This window comes from Culex quinquefasciatus, chromosome 2 (genome assembly GCF_015732765.1).
Source record: "Culex quinquefasciatus strain JHB chromosome 2, VPISU_Cqui_1.0_pri_paternal, whole genome shotgun sequence".
Classification (NCBI taxonomy): Eukaryota; Metazoa; Arthropoda; class Insecta; order Diptera; family Culicidae; genus Culex; species Culex quinquefasciatus.
In genome coordinates this window covers 99,564,220-99,587,616 of record NC_051862.1, presented here as the reverse complement: position 1 = coordinate 99,587,616, position 23,397 = coordinate 99,564,220, and the positions used below count along the sequence as shown (strand labels likewise).

Genomic DNA, 23,397 nt, shown 5'->3' with positions numbered 1-23,397 from the left:
CATTGCTCTAACGGCCTTTCGTCCCATTTAAACGTGTGTTTCGCAAGGTATGATAGATTTGGACTCCCTGAGTACGCTCTAATCGACAGAATTGGATTTTAGTGAATTCCCAGCCAATAAATAAAATTGTAAAATTTGATATTGATATTCATCCCGCAAATTATTGTCTACAATATGACTTATAACAAAATTTGACTGTTTTTGCAATCAGATTTTTGCAGGAGAAGACAACAAATACCTCGGTTGTTGTGAACTCTGTCTTGCAACTTGTAAATTTCACCTAGTATCAGAACCATCCTAACAAAATCTTTTTCGTTAATGATTTCTAAAAATACAATTCCGGCATACATTGTCTATAAAACACAGCGGCATTTACAATGAACAGTAACGGCGCAATATTCTCAACCAATCACACTGTGCTCATTACCCGTCATTACCTGTTTCAAACCAGTCAAGAAAAAAAAAATCAACTTTGAACTCCTCTCAGAGAAAAACCTAAAAAACTCGCACTGCACCGACTGTTGCATCAGTCGTCGTCGAATGAGATCAGTTCGGATGGTTGCGCTTTTTAGCCGCTGCCATGGCAACGGTTTGTCGGTTGGTTCTGCGCTCCACCGGATCGGCCGTCATCATGTTGTCTATCTGAGTTTACCCATCACGTGGACTCACACGGTCGGACAGACAGCCAGTCTCTCACCTATTCGAGTCATTCTGGAGGCCGCCGCGAGTCTTGGCAGATGCAAGAAGACATCATGGCCAGCTTGGACCGCGCACCGCTCTTCATCACTTTGCCGAGTTGAGGAGGAATCAAGAAGTCCCATCAGGTCCCAGCAAGCCACGAACACCAGGAGGTGGTCCGACGGAAAATTCGTTACGCCACAAGAAGTGTACGAAACGCGCACGTTCGACAGTGGCCGCAACTATGTTGTTGGTGCTACAATTTTTCATCCTTCCCGGGGTCGGGCTCGGTCCATGAGGGGGCACTTTCTTAAGGCCGCAGAATGATATTTCAGCTTTAGTCCGTTTTCCACCGCCTCCGCCGAAATCCGGGAGGCAGTACATAAGCAGAGCAAGTCGTCTTTCCTTCTTTGATAGACTGTCGATGAAAGGAAACATCAAAGCAACCACACTGCTGGCATTTTCTCTTCACGTAGAGAACGGTGCTATGACTTTGTGCTTCTCCTCCCACCAGAGAAGACCAGGGAAAAAAGGCTGCTGCGATCGCGTCGGCAAGGTAACCGTGTCCACCCCTATCCTACCGGGCTGCGCGCAGGTTCTCCTGGCCTACTACACAGCAATCGATGGCGTCGTCGTCGCATCCTATCAGCAGTCGCCTGCCGTATTCTTGCCGCGCTAATCATGTTTCGATGACTAAGCGAAACAAGCGCCGTTTGCTTCTCGGGTATCCGAGGCATGTTTGTGTGTGCTTGTATATATTTTGTATACAAACCCATGGACGGAGACCCTCTGTATTATTGCTTTGTTATTGTTTTCGTTCGTTTCATGACGTGTTTTCTTGAAGGAGAACATGGCGCGCCAGCAACATCATCAACACGCGGTGGCCGCAAAAGTACAACGAAATTATGATGCTGTTTTTGATTGTAGCGACGACGTTGGAACTGGTCCAGGGAGAAAGTGACCACAGTTGCAGTGGAGAACTGCTGCTGGCTCATAAACACGAGATCAGCAAAACAAGGAAACTTGTTACAAAGTTACTGTTGGGTTTGCCCATGGTTTTTACAGATTTGTTTTAAAATGTGGAAATTATTTCTAAGGACAATTTGATGTCTTAGCGAGCTGACTTTTTTTAGAAATTAGGGGGAGAGGGGGTAATATGCACCCCCTAAGGGAAAACTGTGATTTCTCCACCATTACAGCATTACTGTGGAAGAATTTTGTTTGATGTTCTAAAACAACTATTATTCTTCGTCATCCATGTGAAAAAAGTCTTAAAAAACCTCAAAATTGTTCGAAAATATCAAATTTCTAAAATCATTTTTGATTCATTTCAAACAACCATGCGGGGCAATATGCACCACAACATTGGGACAAAATGCACTACAACAACGGGGCAAAATGCACCACAACATGGGGCAAAATGCACCGGGTAAAATCAGTTTTCACTAGCCACCACTAGATGTCACCGCTGTTTTTACTAAGGAGATTCACAGCGGTGCATTTTACCCCGACCACGCTTTTTGCAGAAAATTTAATTAAAAATGCATTTTTTGATGTTTTTGGACTCATCTATCTACAGAATAATGAAGATTATGGCAAAAACTGTTTACCTCAACACTTACAATATAAATAAATACTTTTTATATTGTCCAAAAATCACAATGAAAGTGCAAAGAAAATTAGATGAAAACACAACATTTTAAAGTTTTGCAAATAACTTGAGCTGTTTTTATACTGCGATGCTCAAATTTTTCCAGCATGGTTTAGCAATGTTAAGCTTCCAATTTCTAAGATTTTTCTCCGGAAAATTCTTCCAAATACCGAGAAAAGCAGGGGGTGCATTTTGCCCCGGGGGTGCATATTACCCCCTCTCCCCCTAATTTTCATCACTAAGACCTTAACTTTTTATTCGAGGTTGTGTTTTATTTATCAACAACACTGTAGAATGGGCCAAATACTACTAAAGAAAATAACGACAACTTCTATCGCCGCGATCTACGATATAAATTTAGCTTCTTTTACTATTTTTGATAAATATCCCATACAAGTTGTTTCGAGTAGTAGTAATGTTATTAAAATCATCATTTCGACACTGTTGTGATATCGAAGTGCAACAACGTCGCTTTTTGACGATCAGAGAAAAACGCGTTTCAATGTTTGACCTTGAATTAAAAAAAAAATACATACATCAATTTTCGGGTTATGTCGATAAAGCACGACAAGATTGAAACTTCTCTCGTATGAAGAGTGAAAAGAATGGACGGAGTTTTTTCGGTTTTTATTGAGTATCTCAGGATTGAAATCGGAAGGTCAAAAGGTGAGGCAAAATGGCGTTCTTAACTTACTTTCGCCCAAAAAAGCACGTGTGGCAAGATAGCACGACTGTGACGATTTGCTAATGACTGTCAACCAGGAGACCAATAATTGCTTCACAAAGTGACAACAAAACAATGCTATTTTACACGTATTGTACTTCCGTTCTGCGCAGAATTGATGCATGTTCAGAAAAGTATAAATGTTTAGTTTTCTTAAATGTCCAATGAACATTTTTTTTCTTTGATTTTTGTATGATTTTGAATACCCCTGACCATTTTCAATGTTTCTACGCATAGTCAAAAAAATTAACTACAGAAAAATGAACTCTAAACACGGGAAATCCAAAATTTGGTATAAACTAAAATTGATAACTGCGTTATAAATTCTTAACTAAAGGATTATTCATTCAAAAATCTTTGAAAGCAGTATTACGGTTACTCATTTTGTAGTGGATTGCATTTAGTTACGGTGCATCTCCAAACCGCATCCAAGAATTTTTACTACCGACACTTCGCCGAACGCGAGAAGAATTATTGCCTCAAAATCCTTGACATATTTTGCGATCGTCGGATTCGCTGATCAACCCCGTACAGAATGTAGGTGATGCTGTCGACGATTCTGTTTTGCCCCGGGAGCGAGCGAATCCCTCCGAATCTTAAAGAGAACCCCATTCGTCGAAGGCTTCCCGTCCCGTCACTTGGAGCAGAATTTTGCATGTCTAATGATGATTTAATGCATGCGCTCTTCCGAGAAAGGAGGCGCGTAAAATTCACATTATTTTGACAACCTATAATAACGATCAATAAATTATGTACTCCCAGGTCCGTTTCCAGCTCGCTCACTCTTTCTTAGTTGGTTTCACTATTGTGGGCTCCTACGCCGCGCCAGTTGGATCTCGGCTACCTTATGGTGGGGTTTTGCGGTACTTTGCGTGTCCCTGCTGGACGAGGTCACTTCCAGCGTGTGCCCATCATCACCTCGGCGATCCCTCGAGCAAAACTAGACCCTCAAACTCTCAGAACAACTATCCGCTCCGATGATAGTTGGAAATCAATATTGGAAAAATTACACGGTACAGCAAAAATTACTATCGGTCGCTACACATTTTGAACGAACGGTCTAAATTTTTTTTTGAGGGGATAATAGTGTTCATTGGCTCATTGAAACAGTTCATCTCAACTGAGTGTCATAAATCAGTTTAGTACCTGAAGTCGTCAATTTTTATTTTAAAAGGCTAACTTTTTTAAAATGAACTTTGGAGTAAAAAGCTCTTGGCCATCTTCTGATGTATGCTCTCGTAATTTGTGTGCATTTTCTTCCCTAATCCTCTTACAATTTCTAGACACAGCCCATTTTTTGTCGTCTAGTGTTTAAAATTCATGCCCTCCAATGTCTAACCGGCGCTGACGCCAAATGAGAGGGAACGAAAAGATAACCCGGTGAGATGATTATCGTTCATGGCTTTTTTTCTGTTTATTTTTGTACAATTTATTGATTTATCAAGTCAGCCACGCTAGACGAAGGGGTTAAACCTACAGAGAGGAGCAACATTTGGCGCGAATTTCCCCTCTCGTTTTTGCTGACCACACCATGTGCTCGCGGAAGATAATTCAATAATTATATTGTTTCTTCGGGCAGGCAACAATTGAATGTAGCATTTCTCACAGCAACAAACTAAAAAGGCCCGTCGAAGCAACAACACAAAAAAAGTGACGACGACCGCGGAGCTCAACTTGGGTTGGTTTTCGGTGGTTCCACGGCCTTGCTGTGGACGAACCTCCAGGGTATATTCTTCACCTCAGTGGACGCCCAGGGCGAACCACCTCACGGTTGGGGGGAAGATTCGTCGAGCTGCGCGCACCGTGATGTGCTGTGTCTGGCGTGTTGGAAACAGTGACATGTGTCGGTTCCGCCCCTATCAACAGGGTATCGATGTTTGAGGCCGTTTCGCTGGGTCGGAGTCGTTTTTTTACCTCGATGTTGTTATTTTTCGTTTCACACACACACACACACACAATCCGTCTGGGTATTCGCTACGCGTGGTATGTTACACTATACAACACACTCCGCATGTCAAAACATGCTGTCGGACGTTTTGAAGGCTGCAGAATTTCACCAAAACGGACATGTGATGGGTGGTGGTGTGTGATCATGTGAATATTTTATAAAATATTTTTTCTCACGTCGTTGTTGGCACGGGCAAAAACATAATGTTTTCACCTCATTTACAACTTGCTTACACTTTGAGTGACTTCAAGTGCTGTTAAGTCGTGCTCTATGATTTGCGAGATATCTTCATTACACAGAAAAAAAAATCATGGTAAAATTTCATCTAAAAAGGGGTACATCTTTTATGTCAGCAAAAATGTGTAATTTTACCTCTGAAAATGTGCAATTTTACCACTATTCTGGTGAAATGTCGCTTTTTCAGTCTAAATTGAGGTAAAATTACATCATAAAAGAGGTAATATTCAACCTTCTAAAATTACACTTTCCAAATTTACACATTTTTTGCTGTGTAGTTAAGGTACGATTCTTCAATAGTAGTTTATGCAACAAGTTGCAAAAAGAGGATTTTTTCAGCACGAGTCGTACATTTATCCAACGAGGTTCACCGAGTTGGATAAATACGAAGAGTGCTGAAAAAATCAAGTTTTGCAACGAGTTCCATACAACATTTTTTGCAATTCCGAAAAACACCCATTGAGTGAAATTTTATGTCAAATTTTCATGTATTTTGTCAATAAATCGTTTGAATAAAAAAAAATGTTGAAAAGTGTTACTTTTCGAAACAAGTGCTGAAAAGTTCAACTTTTCAGCACCCATTTCAGTGCTGAAAAGTAGAACTTTTCAGCATTTATTTTGAAAAGTGTTGCTATTCGATTCTGTTATTTTTGGTACAGAAAAGTAGGCTATTTAGTCGTTCCAGAATGACAGGAAAAGTAAGTAGTTTTACGACGGAATCGCAAAAAACATATTTTAGTATCGTAAACCGGGGTGGCTTTGATAGCCGGGATGACATTGATAGGTTTAAGATTTCTTTTGGAAAATGAAAAATAGGAATTAAATACAAACACAATAGTATGGAGTCATACTGAGCTTAGTAGAGAAGTTTTACCTCAAGATGTAGTTTTAAAGTAATTTTGAAAAGTTTCAAAATGTACAATAATTGTGAAAATAATAAAACATTGATAAATATTATTCAAAAACACCTAATGTGTCTATTTTACTCATCGAAAATGGGTTCCAGTCACGAAACAGACTACACGGAGAAAAAAGAGTTCCCAAAATCGTGAACAATCGTTAATGAAAATGGGAACCACGAACAAAGTGTTCAAATTTCATGGTACACAGAAAAAAAAATCATGGTAATATTACATCTGGGAAGGGGTACATCTTTTATGTCAGAAAAAAGGTGTAATTTTACCTCTGGAAATGTGTAATTTTACCACTTATCTGGTGTAATGTAACTTTTTCAGTCTAAATTGAGGTAAAATTACATCATAAAAGATGTAATATTCAACCTTCCAAAATTACAGCTTCCAAATTTACATTATTTTTTTCTGTGTACATTTTTCAAAATCGTACCATAGGATTTGAACACTTTGTTCGAGGTTCCCATTTTCATGAATGCTTGTTCACGATTTTGGGAACTCTTTTTTCTCCGTGTACATTCTTGGATTCTTTGGGCAATTTAGATCGGGATTCAAATCCCGCCTCGGAACAACACAAAAGTGATTAGGGTGCCCAAAATATGGGACTTCTTCTCAAAACCTCGCTCCACAAGCTGAATATTGTTCTTTGAGCTATATTAGGACTAGGCCAAATATGAGCAAAATCTGTCAACATTTACCCATAGATACTCAAAAGTGATTTTTTTTTAGAAAAAATCGAAAAAAATTTAAACTCAATTTTCTTACGGTTTGGTCATCCAAATATTCCCAAAAGTGAGATTCCTATTGAACATTTAATGTTCTACAACTTTGTAGAACAAACCGAAGCAGTAAAACTCGATCCTAAAAAGTTATAAGCTATTTTTCAATTCAATTCAATTCGGTTTTATTTGTGAATAATCAATTTACAATGAGTTCATTTAGGTACACAACAGAGTTTTGGTGTTCCTTTCAGCTGTGATTTACATCGTAATTCAATCGAAAAATTATTACTTATAACTATGGAATAGACAAGAGTAAGAAAAAGTTTTCAAAAAACTTACAGAAAGTGCAATGGGAAAAGGATAGATAGAGAGAAAGCTTAAAACTAGATCACAGACAAAAATAATATCAATTATAGATGTACTTGATCATCAGCTCCCCGAGGGCCAGAAATTGCTCCGCCTTGTTACGGCAGCTCCGAAACCGCGTCATCATCTCCCCCGCGAGAGCAAAGAACTCCGGCAGGGTAAAGAGATCTTCCCCGGTGACTCCTTGCTGGGCCGCATCGCCGCTACCGGCAGCGACCACGCTGGCAAACGAACGCCCCCATCCAGGAGGGATCGCTGGGTTGTCCGCTGGAACCGTACGCTGCCCAGCTGCAGGAACGGCTGCGCTCGTACTTCGCTGAGGAGAGTGGGACGCTGCTGCTTTCTTCTTCCTCTTTTCCTGCTCCTCGAGGTAAGCCTTGCGCGCGACGCATCCGCGGTAGTTACCGGTATGGTTGCCGTCACAGTTCGCGCACTTTACGCGCGGCTTAGTTTGTTCTGCATTTTCCCCCAAGTCCGCCTTTCGTGGCAGTGCGCACGCCTCCGAGAGGTGTGACTCACCGCACTTCACGCAGCGGGGCCGGAGGTTGCAGTTCCGCGAGCCGTGGCCGAATTTCTGGCAACGGTGGCATTGCGCTACGTCTCTCGGGTTCTTGGTATAAAACCGCCAGTTTACCCAAAAACCGTCCAGTGTCTTAGTCCGCCGCAGATCTTGGATCTTGACGGTGCCGCGGTCGAAGTACAACAGGTACAGGGTGTGTGTACCTGTGACTGTTGTCTTTCGCGAGAGCACTTTTATCTCCCGTGGCTTTATTCCGGCGTTCGAGAGGTGTCGCTTCAGGTCGGCGATCGGACGGTCTTGGTAACCCTGCAAGACGACCTTAACAGGGGGCTTCTCTGGGTCGTATGTGTAGAAGTTGAAGTTGCTACGCTTCAGTTCTTCAAGCACCAGGTCAAAATCTTTTCTGTTCAGTGTGATCACTTGCACTGCCGACTTACCGATTTTCAGACAATATCCGAGGCCTTCCAGCAACTCGTCAACATCGTCCGCCAACGTGTCCAAAACAAAAATTGGAGGTGGTCTTCGTTCCGTTGGAGAATTGTTCTTTTTTGACGTCGGCACTTTTTCCGTGCACGACCATCATCGTCGTCGTCGTCGTCGGTAGTGCTGCTACCGTCGGTGTTGTTGTTTTCTTCGTCGTCGCTCAGCATCTGGAACTCGTTCCTGATGGGGATGTTGGCGGATGTTGATGTGCCACTGGTCGTGGCACCGGAAGTACCGGAACGGGTTCGCACTGGTGATCTCGGAACATACCCGGGATGTAGTAACTTTTGTCGATTCCATCTGCGCTCACGCTCCCCTGCGCGATGGCGGCCGACACGGCGTTGGTTTGTTTACCTTTTTGCACACGGCCGGTAGACGAACTTCGCGGGTTTTTCGAGGCCGCACTCGAACTGCCACGGCCACGGCCGGCCTTTGGCATGCTGCAGGAGCAAACTCGCGGCTAATCACGGTAAACTACGGCGAAAAAAATCGAAAAAAACGATGGAGCACTGAGCACTTGACTGCTGCTTGCTCTTGTGCGTACACGGAGGTGGATTATAAGCTATTAAAAAAAAAAAAAAAATTGCATGATTTTTTTTCACCAGCTTTAGGCTCGGGTATCAATGGGTTAATCTCATCCAATTTCACTCAACATTTGCACAGGTGCTTAAAATAACACAAAAACGGTAATTTTTCTGATTTATTAGAAAAGGAAAGATAGTTAATCGTCCCAAGCTAAACCTTATCATTACACCTTAGGAAAGGCGACCTTTGGAATGTTAACTTTAACCTAAACATGTTAACATTAAGTTAAGAAATAGCCACTGAAGCCGTTTAGTAAATGCAGGCCTGATACTGGGAAAAATAACTTTTTTCCCCTTCTTTTGGGGAATATTGAAAATATAACAGATAAAAAAATAATAAAATCACACCGCTATAATAAAATAAACTTTCATATTCCAATTAACTCAAATTACTATCTCTAACCACTAAACGAAACACAAAAGATGTTTGCAAAATTCGATAAAGGCAAATGCAAATATTGATAAATCCGCAATAAGGGTAACGTTTGGTCTGGGAGATGGAATTGGGTCAGATAGATTTTTATATGGATTTTCAATTGCTCAGGTTCAGAAGAAATCTTATGAAAAATTAAATTAACATAAATTCACGTTTCTAGAACAAAGCCTGTCATTTTGGCAAAAAATTACCTCTTGAAAAATCAATCTGGATAGAACATAATACTCAAATGCTTGAAAAAAATCATTTTCAACATCTTGTATGTAGTCAATTCTCAATTCAGCTTTAAAAAATCCCTTGAACAAGTTACGTTGTTGAATTATTAGGTAAATTTTAGAATGTTCGTCATTTAAGGCAGGTTTTAACAAAATTCGTAAAATTATGGGAAAATATTTAAAAACATTTTTACGTAAAATCGAAGCTTAATGAACCAGTAGCAAAACGATGATGACTTTTTCTGCACGACTGTAACATTTGGTACTCGGTGAACCTCGTTGGATAAAGAAAACGAGTACTGAAAAAAACAAATTTTGCAGCGAGTTACAAACAACATTTTTTGCAATTCCAAAATCACACTTTAAATGGAATTTTATGTCAAACAAGCTTTCCCGGCAAACTTCGTCCTACCCTTTTTAGGTTTCCTAACGTTTTTAGCTTGTTTGCTTTTTCAGCCTCCTGTGATCAAAATTTGATTATACGCAGCTTTTCCCATACAATTTACCGATGTTCGGAATCGGTCCCAGAGTGGCCAAAGTATCAATTAGTTAGCGTAAGAACCTTCCTTGGACTTATACGAACCCAACGCAACAAAGAGCACCTCGATCCGACGCTCCGTATTGAATTGAGTCGCGTTCTAACAAAACCGACGATTTTTTTTTATATATTTAGATGTCCATGTGTTTAGTCAATTCCCACCGTTCAAATCGAAACAATATTGAAAAGTATTACTTATCCATACGAGGGCTGAAAAGTTCAACTTTTCAGCACCCATTTCAGTGCTGAAAAGTATAAGCCTTTGTATCGAAACATATTACTTTTCGATTCTTTTATTTTTGGTTGAGGTCTTTCGCGAATGACACGAAGAGTAAGTAGTTTCACGACGGAATCGCAAAAGTTCGGAAATAAAAGAATGTATAAATACATAAGCTATTAAGCAGGCCAACTTCACTTTTGCCTCTTTTATATCGAAACTATTTTTCAGAATATTATATAAGATTAGATTGGACTTTATTTTTTCAGAATATTGGCAACTTAAAGTATATTGTTACTTCCTTTGAGCTTCTCGAAAATTGATAGGTGATCAAAGAGGAATATTCACCTTAATTTTTTTAAAGGAAATTGAATTTCCTACAAGAAATCAGTTTTGGGCAAGACCCGCGCCACCTGACAGAAAAATACTGAAACGATGTTTTTCTGCACGCGATTTTCTCTATGTAAACTTCAACGATAAAAAGCGACCCCTTAACCTTAACCGATTTTGCTCAAAATTTGCACAGATACTTATTTTTGCCGAAGGAATCGAATCAGAGGGTATCCCTAATGTAGATTTTTTTTGTTGTCACCTTATTGTCTACACATGGTTTTGGTCTATTGACCAATTTTTTTAGCTAAGAATTCAGTATTAAAGGGCTTCTTGATTTGACATAACTCGTAACATGGGGCGGACGCAAAAAAAATCTAAGTGTAAATATAGGTATTCGGTGCCCTCTCCCCGTGCCCATACCTTCACACTTAGGAGACCCGGGAGGCGGAGCAAAAAGAACGATACACGCCTGTGGATCCGTTGACGAAACCGCAAGGTTTAAGAGGGCCACATTTATAACCGTTCGGAACCTCACTCGTGAAGGTTACCGCGATTTACGCGATTTGTTATTCGTTTTCTGTAAAAGTTGGGAAGTGTTCGCGTGTCAAGTGTTTTGTCTCCGGTAAACGGCCCAGCAAGTGACGTCCACCAAGAACGCAGCCAGCAGAAGCTTCCGAAACCGACCACCAGAGGACCTCGTCGGCAGTGGGCGGTAGAGAGGTGACATGACGGTAGGTTGGAAGGTCAGGGAAAAGGCGCGGAAAGAGGAGGGGAAAGACGAAGACCGTCAACCGCCAAGGACTCCTCAAGACTCGTCCAATTGCCCGGAAAGAGTCATAGCGAACAGTTGGAACGCTACAACTCCACTGTTTCGCCAAGTAGGGTAGGGTAGTCATCAATGAGACACTTTTGGTTTTCAACTTTCAACGATTTTTCTAATTTTTTCATCAGCATGTTTTAATGAGCTTTTAGTTGCATTATCATTCTTTTAATGTGTTCTAACATTGACAAAAATATGAGATCGATTCGACATCTACAGCCAGAGTTATTCAACTGTCTCATTGTAGACGCACTTGGCAGGAACAATGAGACAGGTGGGGAACAATGAGACACTCTACGAAAATCAACATTTTCTAGCAAAACATCATGTTTTTGTATTGTTCCATTGCAGGTGACTTGCCTTGAACATTTTAGAGCAATTTGCCAACATGAAACTTTTAATAACAAAAGTTACACTAAAAGTATTTCAATTTTGTAAAATCCATATATTAATACCAAATAACTTTGTATTTTTGGTTTAATGAAGTTTAAACTCTATAAATATGCCAAAAATCACTTTTAATTCATGTTTTGAAAGATTTCCATCGATTTTGAAAAGTTTATTGAAGAAAAATCAAAGTGTCTCATTGTTACCCATGGGCTGAAATGAGTGGGGAACAATGAGACAGCCCTGGATTCTGAGTTTATTCTAAATTTTGGCCAAATCTAATGAAAGGACATTGTAGCCCAACTTAATCCCTATGGAACGTCGAAAGAAATTTGAAGAAATATTAGTTTTGGTGTAAATGGCAGCCTACGAGCGAAAAAGTAATTTTTGTCCATAATTTACTTTTACACCCCAGAATCAAACATTTATGAATAACTTTTCAAGGGAGCGTCCATAACCAAAGCCACTAATATGGCAGACGTGTATCCAGTAGACACACCTTTCCCCCAAATATGAGCCTGATTGGTTGAAACTTCGACTTGTGAGAGCCATTTTATCATTGTTCCCCGTGTCTCATTGATGACTACTCTACCCTAGTGCACGGCCACGGCCGTGAGTGATAGTGCCAGCGGGAACCAGGAGTGTTTGGGACCGCTGAAGGACATCAGGTATATCCATAAAACCCGCCAGTTTGCCAACCCTAACGACCCCATCCGCCCAGGGATTTGACACGCATGCAGTTTCCTGAAGTCCCCACCAGAGGCGCTGTCAATATTGTTTACGTATGGTTTTTGAAAAGGTCGTATGAAACAAATACAATTTTTTTCTCAAATTATGTTTTTTGTTAGTTTCTACCTCGGTTTTAACTTTTTTTTGCATATATATGCGAGATAGTTACAAGTATTACGTTATTTTTTACATTTAACATTTATTAGATCAATAAAACAAAGTTCTACTTGGCCATGCAAGAAAAAACTACACAACACACTGAACTGAACTAAAAACTGAATAGCTTCAGTTTCCTTGAAACAAAATAAAATTTGTTTGATATTTCCGTTGTGTTAAAATCCTGTCCGTTGTGTTAAAATGAATTACGCTTTCAGAATACTAACTAAATTTCTGTCGAAAATGCTTTAAACTAGCTGTAACTGAACACCAAAGTGCTGATAAGCCAACATTAGGTTCTCGATGGAATTATATGCTATTCCCCTAGTTCAAATTTGAGAAAAAACATAAATCTTTCTAAAGACAAAAAACCGGAAAAAAGTTTTTATTTATGTAATTTATGTCCGATGCGCATACGACCTTTTCAAATGCCACGCGCTAAAAACTTGGTTCGATCTTGGTTCGATTTTGACTTCACTCGCTTTGTATGTGGATGACAGTCGTGTCGTAACCGTGCATCCGCCTAACCAACAAATCCAACCGTCATGGCTCACCTAACCTCAACCATCACCTCCAGGACCCCTCGTACCTCACGTTAAGTGCCAGTTCGGCACCGCCTCGCAACAACCGTGTCGAGGACACCAACCGGGGACTCGCCGCAACCATCGAGTCACCCCCAGAATCCAGTCCGCAGCCGGACGTGGACCCGTGTCGAGCCTGCTCCTCATCCGGGTATTCCGGACACCCTCGATGGTGCTCCGAAGGTCGTAGGACGCAACCATCCACGACGGAGAGCAGGCCGACCAGAGAGGATCCGTTAACGACCGCAGCCGGTCGACCACACCATCCAGTACACCAACCCCAGAGGATGCGCCGCGAGACGGCGAGCGCCGGAGCTGCAGCAAGCGACTGCGCCGCATGACGGCGAGTAGCAGCAACCAGCAGAAGGAGAGGAAGCGGCGTCACCGGAAGCTGAGTCGGAGTACGGGGCCCCGAGAAGAAGGAAGAGCAGAGAGAAGGTCAGATAGCTTTAAGAAAGTGGGAGGAAATAGAGAAGAGTTCGATCGAAGTTGTGGAGTTTTCACTGGATTCCGACGCATTTCCCAGCTTACCGCGATTCAGGACCGCAGGCATGCCGACCCTGAGGCTACATGAGGGAGTCTCGGTAGCGCTCGTGAGCCGGTGGTAACCCGACAGTTACACATTACGTCGATTCCGTTTTTTTCCGTAACATGTTTTGTATCATCTAAAATGCGTTAATGTCGCTAATGTCACATTAAAAACAGTGAATGTTTGATTAAGCTTTCTACAGTCTCTTTATCATTAACAACTAGAAGCGATTCAACCAATTCCAAAGAGGCAAGAATACAATTTCAACCGAAAATTCGGACTGTAGATTATTTTTACCTTAATGCTTACCTTGTTTCCTAGTACAAAATAAACCATAGTTTTGTACTTCTAAAATACGCCTCGTACGTACACAACAGAACATTACGACCTTCACAGCCCATCAACGCGCGCCCGCAACGCGCCACGGATGAAAGGAAATGTCCAGCGGCTAAATGGCACACTAAATTGCAAATATTAAAATACCCTTCATTAGCATATATCAGCATGTTCCGACCGACCAGGCCGGCTCTGAACGAGATTGAGCAGAGTGGACCCGCCGGTCGTCGCGTCCATTACCCATCATCATCGTCATCATCACCCGAAATAATCAGTATAATCGCCGGCGGTTATTGCATGTTATCAAATGCTGCACGTTCCTCCCGAAAGCGATCCGAGGTTCTAGCAGAGCCCCCACGACAGGTCGTATCAATCGTGGGTCGTAAAACACACAGCTTAGAGCCTAATTTCACCGTAGGGCGCTGCGCTAGACCGCGGTTGTCGTCCGAATGACTATAATCAACACACAGTGAGAAGGAAGGAAGACTAAACACCGACACCGATCGGCACGCCAGGGGTCCACCACTGGCCACAGACTTCGACTCCGACTTCGATCCGATGGCTCAACTTTGGGGTGATTTTATTTTCTCTCGCACCTCGGCGATGATCACCGACGATCAATCGACCGGCGACTAGAGTTCTGAACCCGCGCGTGACCTTCGGTGTACGAATTCAATAACCGAAAGGTCGACCTTGGCCCGATCAACCAATACGGTTCCAGTGCTGCCGCGGCTCCGAGCTCTGGCTTCTGATCTCCGTGACCATCACGAGTCACACCAAAATCAGAGCCCGGCTCGTAAAACCATCAAAATTCGTCTGAATAGATCATTTCATAAAATTTTATTAACTCTTCACGAATGCTAATGTTGCGCCCGATCGAGCGGGACATGGCACATAAACATCATCTTTCGGGTTCAATCCGTGATGGGTCGTAAAAAATCAGTGGTTCAGCCCGTGCCGACGACGACTACGACGACAGCCCGCGGAGGAAGAAAATCGTCCATAACTGCCGTTTTCCGATTGTTATTCATTTCTCTCGCGGGGGCTCTCGAACTGAGAGCAGAGAGCTTCGGCGTCCGGCGAGAGCAGGGTCTATGAGAAAAGCAAGTGTGAAGGAGACAAAATTATTTACACGCCATTGCGCGTGGTCCGTTGGGGGACCGGCGAGCGATGGGGTGTTGGAGACTTGAACGGTTTGTGTGTTCCGAGCGAACGAGACGGAAGAAGAAATTGTGAGACCTGGAATGTGTTCAAAGAACTCGCGCCGACGGCGATTTACGACGCGCGCGGTTGGGTTGACGATAAAATTATTAAAATAACAATAAAAAGTTTGATTTGTACCGAAATTTTGGAGGAGCGCTTTCGATTGTGCGGGGGGAAGACTTTTGTTCTAGTTTTCCGAATGGACACTAAAGTAGTATGTTTTATTCTCGATTGATTTCAGGTTTGGTTTCAAAACAAGCGCTCGAAAGAACGGAGGCTCAAACAACTGACCAGCATGGGCCGAGGGCCGTTCTTCGGGGGAGCACGAAAAATGCGCGGATTCCCGATGAATCTGTCGCCCGGTGGATTGGACGAGCCTGGCTTTCCCTACTTTGCTGCCGACGGCAAGTTCGACTTTGGCTACGGCGGACCGCCGTTCCATCCCCACGATGCGCCCTTTTTCCCCGGTCACCCTGGCGCTGGACCAATGCCTTTTAACGCTCCGGGTAAGTCGTAGAAAAGCAACACCAAGGGACAGTCCCGATCAATCGACGATTAATGCTTAGCTTTCTCTCCTATGCAGGAGGACCCATGGACCACTCCGGACCGATCCCCATGGTGAGCGACTTCGGTGGCATGACCCCGGAGACAAACTTCCTCGGCCAGCCAAACGGTCCCCCGGGTAATGCGGCCGGCCTCGGTGGCCCGCCTGAGAATATGATCGGTGGACCAAGGCCCGGCAGCCCCGAGTTCATGACCTCCGGCAACTTCTCCGAACCTCAGAACATGCAAAACGAGGGACTGGTTTGGTAAAAATTACTGAACTTTTTTAGCATTGTTAAGTGATAGTTAATTCCTAAGTAATTTATTTGTTTTTGTTAACTATTTCCTAAACGGGTCGCGCACGGCCAGCAGAATAAAGAGATAGATTTATTACGTTTGAGCTTCTCGCAGATTGCTGCATTTAAACGAATTGTGTACATACTGCTGCCATGGAATCCTCAAATTGCGCTCCATAGACTATTTATCAAGATTGCTCACCATGGTTTCGGTCATCGCTGAAGCAATGTTCCTAAAAAATATGCTCCATTTTTATCAAGCCAAAATTCAACAAAGTTCTAAATTCAGCTAAAAAACACCCTTGCAAAACATTTTTATGCCAACAAAATGCTTATAAATTATTATTTTTAGTTCAAAGCTCTAACTCTACTTAACTCGATCACTGTTTTTTGGTCGACAATAAATAAAATATTGAAAGACACATTTTTCAGAGTTTACAGGACTCGATTATCCGAAGGCCTTGGCAAAACTTCGGTCTTTTTTTATTGTCGAGCTTAAGCATGACCCCTAAACTTCTCTAAAGTGATTTAGTATTTTTAAATCCTAGATAGCAGCAAAAATGACAGTGATAAAATATAAAAAAATGCATTTTTAAATTTAATAGGCAATAGTGGTAGTAGAACTCGAATTTGATGTTAAAAGCAGGAAAATAAAAGATCACATTTTTTCATGACTCGATTATCCGCATTCCTATACAAACCTTTAGATAATCGAACATAGGATAATCGAAATGTCGGGTACTCGAGTCTGCACTGTATATATTTTTAAATATGTTTTAAAAGAATCTAAACTCTTTTGGAAAACAAAATTGCATTAATTTTTGCCATCCTCACCTGAATGAGGAAAGGCTGTAAAATCACTCGAAAAACGAACTTTTTACTTTGACCTCCTAGACATATCGGCTCAGCATCAAATTCTGAGCAAATGTCTGTGCGGGTGGTTGGATGTTGATAAAAATAATTGCACTCGATTATCTCGGAACTGGCTGAACCGATTTTGTCCGTTTTGGCATCATTCAATCCATCTTGGGGTCCTCTAAGTCACAATCTACAAATGGCGATGTTTAGTTAAGTACTTCAAAAGTTTTTTTTTTAAATCGATTTTGACTTGAGTCCGGAAGATTGTAAAAAGGGTGGTTTTTGTAAGAAAACCTGTCATGCTATATATTTTTAAAGATCTGACAACCCTATCAAAAGTTATGGTCACTTAAGTGTTATTTACACACTTTTTGAGGCCGGATCTCAAAAATGTTGATGAAAAAGTTGTCCGAATCTATCATACAACCCATCGTTGGCTAGGTCATCAAAAGACCTTTCTAACGAGCTCAAAATATTGAAGGTCTGATAACGCTAACAAAAGTTATGAGCAATTGTGCTAAAACATAATTTTTACGGAACAAAGAAGAGTAGAAATTGCTACAGATCCAGTTGAGGCAGCATTCTTCATATTATGGCAAAAACGTTAGTAATGCTTTTTTCAGCATTTTGTTTGCATGCATTCAGGCGCAACTGAATACAAGCAGAAAGCCTTTTCAATTGATTTTAGGAGGAAGGCACCAATTACAGAGGTGGTTTAAAGTAACGTTTTTTTCTAAGAACCTGTAAAGAAAATGATCTATTTTGTTGATATTGATCGTTTTATTCAGTCAAACAAGTCGAAAATCAGGGAACTGTGGAAAACGTGAAATTTTAAATGGCTTTGAGAACAAAACAATAAATAAGCATATAAAATAGTTTATTGCGGACATTTTTAAGGAAAAAAAAACTAAAAATGTGTGTTCAATCTTGATAACGAGTCTATGCAAATTATTTTGTTATTTTTTAGTTTTTCATATCAGACAAAACAACCTGCGAAGGGTTCGTCTCGTCAAATGGAACCGATTGGCCATACTAAGGCCACCGATAGCTTCTCGAATATATTTCGCCAGAGTGAGAAAGAGCATACGAATAAAAAAAACTAACTTTGCTCCGTTCGATTTTGTTGCGTTTTAAGTCGTTTAGTGGATGGCTCGTTAACAGGCTTGTTTTCATCTCACATCACGTAAAATGCTAAAAAACCAACAGTTTAAGAATATCCGTTGAACGAATGTGACCGAACGGCGCTTGGTTATGACATCATTTGGGAGGGAATTTGACAACTGTTTGATTTATTTAAACAAAATCATCTTCACTTCTCCACGTTTTTTAAACACATCGTGTATGGATCTCAAATTTACAAAAGTTATTATTTGAAAAGTTGCATTCCAAATGAGTCATAACCAGCAAAGCCAAGAAATGATCAGTTTAAAGGACCTTTTCCTAGAAGACAATTCAAAGTGCTGTCTGAAGCAGTTGCAAACAAAATCAATCCTACCATCAGTATTATTAATTAGAGAAGAGAAAGAAAACATCTTGAAATAGTTGAAGAGCTGCAAAGTTTTTAAATCTTATTAAAATAGAACAAAAATAAGCTCAACTCACCGACAAATGCGGAAAAAATTCTGAATCTTTCATTTTTTCAGTTATGCGTTGTTAAAACTTTATGAACCTCATTTTTGTTTTGGATTCGACGACTAAACGCAATTTATATTCAAAAGTCTGAGCTCACCAACATGAAAGCGTACAAGCGAGTCGATTTTTAACATTGTAACTAATAGACAGATAAGTAGAGCAAACACCACCAATCAATCTCGTCGAAAAATGTATCAAATGAGTTACGCGCGTGCATCCCACATTCAGTGCGACACGGGAAATGAAGAATGATTGTGAGTAAACTGTATGGAAAGATACTTTCCCCCTAAAGCAGAAGAAAGAAGAAGAAAAACTTCCTCGTACATTTCAAAACAGCTTTATTTTTTTTAAGTTGGTTAGGAAGGAAACTGTAAATAACGTTTTAACTGTGCGCCTTTTTACAAGTGTAAAGCAGAAACAAATCAGCTCGCAAATGTGAGCGAAAGAAAAGTCAGTAAGGCGCGATGCAAATGAAAGTGAAGCCGAAGTGAAATCGAAGAAGTAGATAAATTTAGATGAAATTGTAAGTTGATGAAAAGATGAGTAGGGAAAACTGACTTTTCTTTCGCTTTAAGTTTGTGGTTCTTTTCAATGCAAAAATTTGAAGAACACACTCTATAAACTATATCGGTAAATGGATATCAGAAAACGATGTGGCAGAGGCGGAAAGCGTAGGTACTCGTAGGTGTAATATAAAATACTGCAAAGGGTTGTACATAAGCGGGCAATGAAAATAAATAGGCGAGTGTTACGCGGATACTCACCACGTGGGAGTATGAGCATTGTCAAAGTATTTATATAATCGGTGACAATGGAAAACAATAAGAAAGCAACGGTGGAACGTAAGGTGGACAAAAACAAACATTGTGTTAATATTTATATAGGAAATGACACTATGGAAATATTAAAAAATAAAATTAATGTGAAATTTAGCAACAGATGTTATCCTTTATCCGAAAATCCATGAACTTTTTATTTCGAATCATGCTGTTTTCGTGGGCATTTGCTGTTTAGAAAAATTGGACAAGCTTAAAAAAATGCTCACTATGGAACGGTGACGATAGATCCAAGTTTTTTTTTTAAATTTTGGGAACGACTTAAAAAAAATCCAGATTAATGATGGTTATCATAAATAAATCAATAAAGTCAACGTTCAAGATTGACGAAAATGAACATTTTTGTGAACACCCCCCCTTCAAATGGAATTGCTGACATATGGGATGGAATTGAATCGAGTGGCAGTAAACTTGATATTTAAAAAAAAAGTCCCCGCGACATCATTAGGATCATCAAATCGATTTATATATTAGGTAAAAACTCTTTAATTTTTTCGAACTGTATAAGGAAGACAAATTCCGTTGTAAATCTACTTACATTTCCTGTCATTTTCGAGTTACGAAATGAGAATGTACTTTTCGGCATCGATATGAGTGCTGAAAATTAAAACTACTATTATAGAAATGCACCGTTTTCAAAAAAAATTAACGATGCTAACACCTTTATAAGGACGTAACCTGAAAACTGGCCAGACAAAGATTTTCATAATTCACCCTTCGGAGGAGCTTACGGTCTTACCAATGAAATGGTGTATAAAACTTGAAGTGGTGTTTTTATTTTATATTTTATACAAATTTCCCGAATACACCAAACCGATCAGAAAATCCCTTCTCAAGATACAAATGTTCTAAATGTCGATTTGCGCAAACCTTAGTTGCATTATTAATTTGATTTTGGTTAACCGCGGTAAATTTTCTTGAAATAATTCTTTGGCGTCGAACTGTCAAAAATTGATCACGGTGGATACTTTTCTACCACAGTTTTATGTGTGATCAATGTGGTAAATGCTTTGGTGGATTTTTGACAATTCAAATTTTTCAAGAAAATTTACCGCGACAACCAAAATCAAATTAACAATGCTACTCTTCTCTTCAGAATTCCTCTGTTGAACCTCAGCAACGAGAGGCCCAATGTTCAATGATTCTCTTACACATTTATACAGCAATTCCCCATGAAAACAGCATGATTCGAAAAAAAAAGCTCTCCGATCGGGCTTAAAATTTTTCTGGGGGATCCTTGGCCGAAATAATTAGACCCGTATTTTTTGTTTGGCCATTAGGGTGACCTACGCCGTGTTAGGGTGGTACGAAAAATGGCAATTTTCGTCGATTTTCGCAAAAACCACTTTTTTAAAAAAGTCATAGCTCCACGCCATTTCATCCGATTTTAGCTGTCCTAGACGCAAAACAAACATTTGTAAAGATCGTATGAAAACTCGTAAGCAATGACCTTAACATGTTAGGGTACCAACATTTTCGTAATTAAAAGACGCAACTTTTGGTACCGTAACATCTATAGGTCATCGCTGAAATTTTAAAGTTATCGCAGTTTTAGTGAATTTTTTTTTTTTTTTGAATTAAATATACTTTATTGAATCTTTCTTATAATAATTACATTTGGTTTACATAATAAGTGGTCAGCTGTGGCTCTTCAGCTTTAGTTTGCTTTTCGTGATTTAAACACTGTTTATTTTCATAGCTTTAAAAGTATATGATTTATCATTTTTGTAACACTAGGTACAATGAGGAAAAAAATGTTAAGAAAACATAACCTAACCTAAAACTAACTTAAACTTACCATAAACTAAACCAATCCTTGAATCAAGGGGTATTCAGATATAGCACATTTTTCCCTGAATTTCAAACATTTTTCTTGAATCTTCTGATCCAACATTTTTACTTCTGCTAATTCATGAACCTCACTTGATCTTGTCCAGCCAGGAACATTCAAAACCATTTTGAGTACCTTGTTTTGGACACGCTGGAGCTTCAATTTATGAGTTCTAGCGCAACACTCCCAAACAGGTACTGCATACTCAATAACGGGGTAAATTATTTGTTTGTAAACTGCTAACTTATTTTTCAAAGATAGCTTTGATTTTCTGTTAATTAAAGGATACAAACACCTGATGAGAATGCTGCACTTGTTCAATATTTTATCTACATGCTGCCGAAACAATAGTTTCGAGTCAAGTATGAGACCTAAATAGACAACTTCCTTTGACCAGGGTATCGAAACATCATTCATTTTAATCAAAACATCATCCTTTGGGACAAATCTGGCCGATTTGGAAAGTGGAAAAATGATGGTTTGAGTTTTGGCTGCATTTATGCGAATTTTCCAGTCGCCAAAGTATTCGGAAAGAACGTCAAGACCCTTCTGAAGACGGCCAACTAAATATCTGGTTATTTTACCCTTATAAATAACGGCAGTGTCATCAGCAAAAAGTGACAACACACCATTACCAGGAAGAGTAGGCAAATCAGATGTAAAAATATTGTACAGAAGTGGGCCAAGAATACTTCCTTGGGAACCCCAGCATCAATGTTGAATAATCCAGAAGCAATCCCATTCAGAAAAACCTGAACGATCTCTCCGAAAGATAGTGCTGGATAATTTTGATAAGATACATTGGAAAACCGTATAAATACAGTTTATGTATCAAACCATCATGCCAAACATTGTCAAAAGCCTTCTCAACATCCAACAAAGCCATAGCAGTTGATTTAGACTCAAGCTTGTTCTGCTTGATGATTTTAGTTACTCTCGTAAGCTGATGAGCAGTATTATGTCCCTTTCGGAAGCCAAACTGCTCATTCAAAATTATATTATTATCGTTGGTAAAATCCAAAAGCCTTGAATAGATGACCTTCTCAAAGAGTTTGGACAGACTACTCAAAAGACTAATGGGACGATAACTTGTTGGCGATGTTGGATCTTTTGAGGCTTCAAAATTGGTATGACTTTGCCCAGCTTCCAATTGGTGGGGAAGTAACCAAGTTGCAAACATTTATTGAAAATATTGGCTAGATGTTGAAAGAACTGATCACTCTGTTTTTTCAACACTAGATTAAAATGTTATCAAAGCCAGGAGCTTTCATATTTTTCATTTGTTTAACTGCAACTTTGACTTCCTCACCAGAAACATGGGAATCTGCAGGAAATTCAAAGGTAGAGTCATTGATTGTTGAAATACTATTGGCAACTGATGTTTCTTTACGGCTGGTCATGGAAGCGCCAAGATTATGTGAACTAACAAAATGAAGCCCAAGTGCATTTGCCTTTTCCTCGGATGTAATCAAAGGAGAATCCTCAACAATAAGAGGAGGAATAGGCTTTGGTTTGTTTTTAAGAACTTTTGAAAGTTTCCAAAATGGTTTTGAATAATTCCCAAGCTGGCTTACATGTTTTGAAAATTCTTGATTTCTGATATTGTCAAGTCGGTCTTGTATGATTTTGTTCAAATTGTTCACTGAAATCTTTTGTCATAGTCCCCAGTCCGTTGATATTGTCTCCTATAAACATTCCTAAGTCTAATCAAGTGTTTAGTATCTACGTCAATATCAGTTACCTTAAAATTAACAGGAACCTCCCGAACGTTGGCAGCCTCTGCTTGGTTGATAGCCTGCTGGATCACCTCCAGCGAACGATCAATATCGGCAGAAGTTTCCGGGTGTTGATCATAGTCGATGTTGCTGTCGACCACTTGCTGAAACTGCTGCCAGTCAACGTTGTGGTAATCTTTCCGGGTTGGTTGCCGCTGCGGAGTAACGGAAGCTCCAACCTCCACAACCACCGGATAGTGATCAGAACTCAACTCTTCAAACACCTCAGGATGAGCCACGTTCTCAGCCATATTGGTAATGAAGAAGTCGATGATTGAGTGATTCCCAGACCGAGCCACCCTCGTTGGACGATCCGGACTCA

The 23,397-nt window shown here is 40.3% G+C and overlaps 1 protein-coding gene across 2 annotated transcripts in view; it reads left to right on the top strand.

Moving 5' to 3' along the window:
* The window catches only part of LOC6044091 (LIM/homeobox protein Lhx5), a 63,811-nt gene extending 47,564 nt beyond the window's left edge, over nt 1–16,247 (top strand). The window contains exons 5-6 of one of the 2 annotated variants that reach the window (XM_038256392.1): nt 15,546–15,810; nt 15,888–16,247. In XM_038256392.1, the coding sequence (XP_038112320.1) occupies nt 15,546–15,810; nt 15,888–16,117 (495 nt within the window). In that variant the 3' untranslated portion in view covers nt 16,118–16,247. Of the gene's footprint in view, nt 1–15,545; nt 15,811–15,870 lie in introns of both variants that reach the window. The other variant, XM_038256393.1, reaches the window with a different exon arrangement.
* The last annotated feature ends 7,150 nt before the right edge of the window (nt 16,248–23,397 follow it).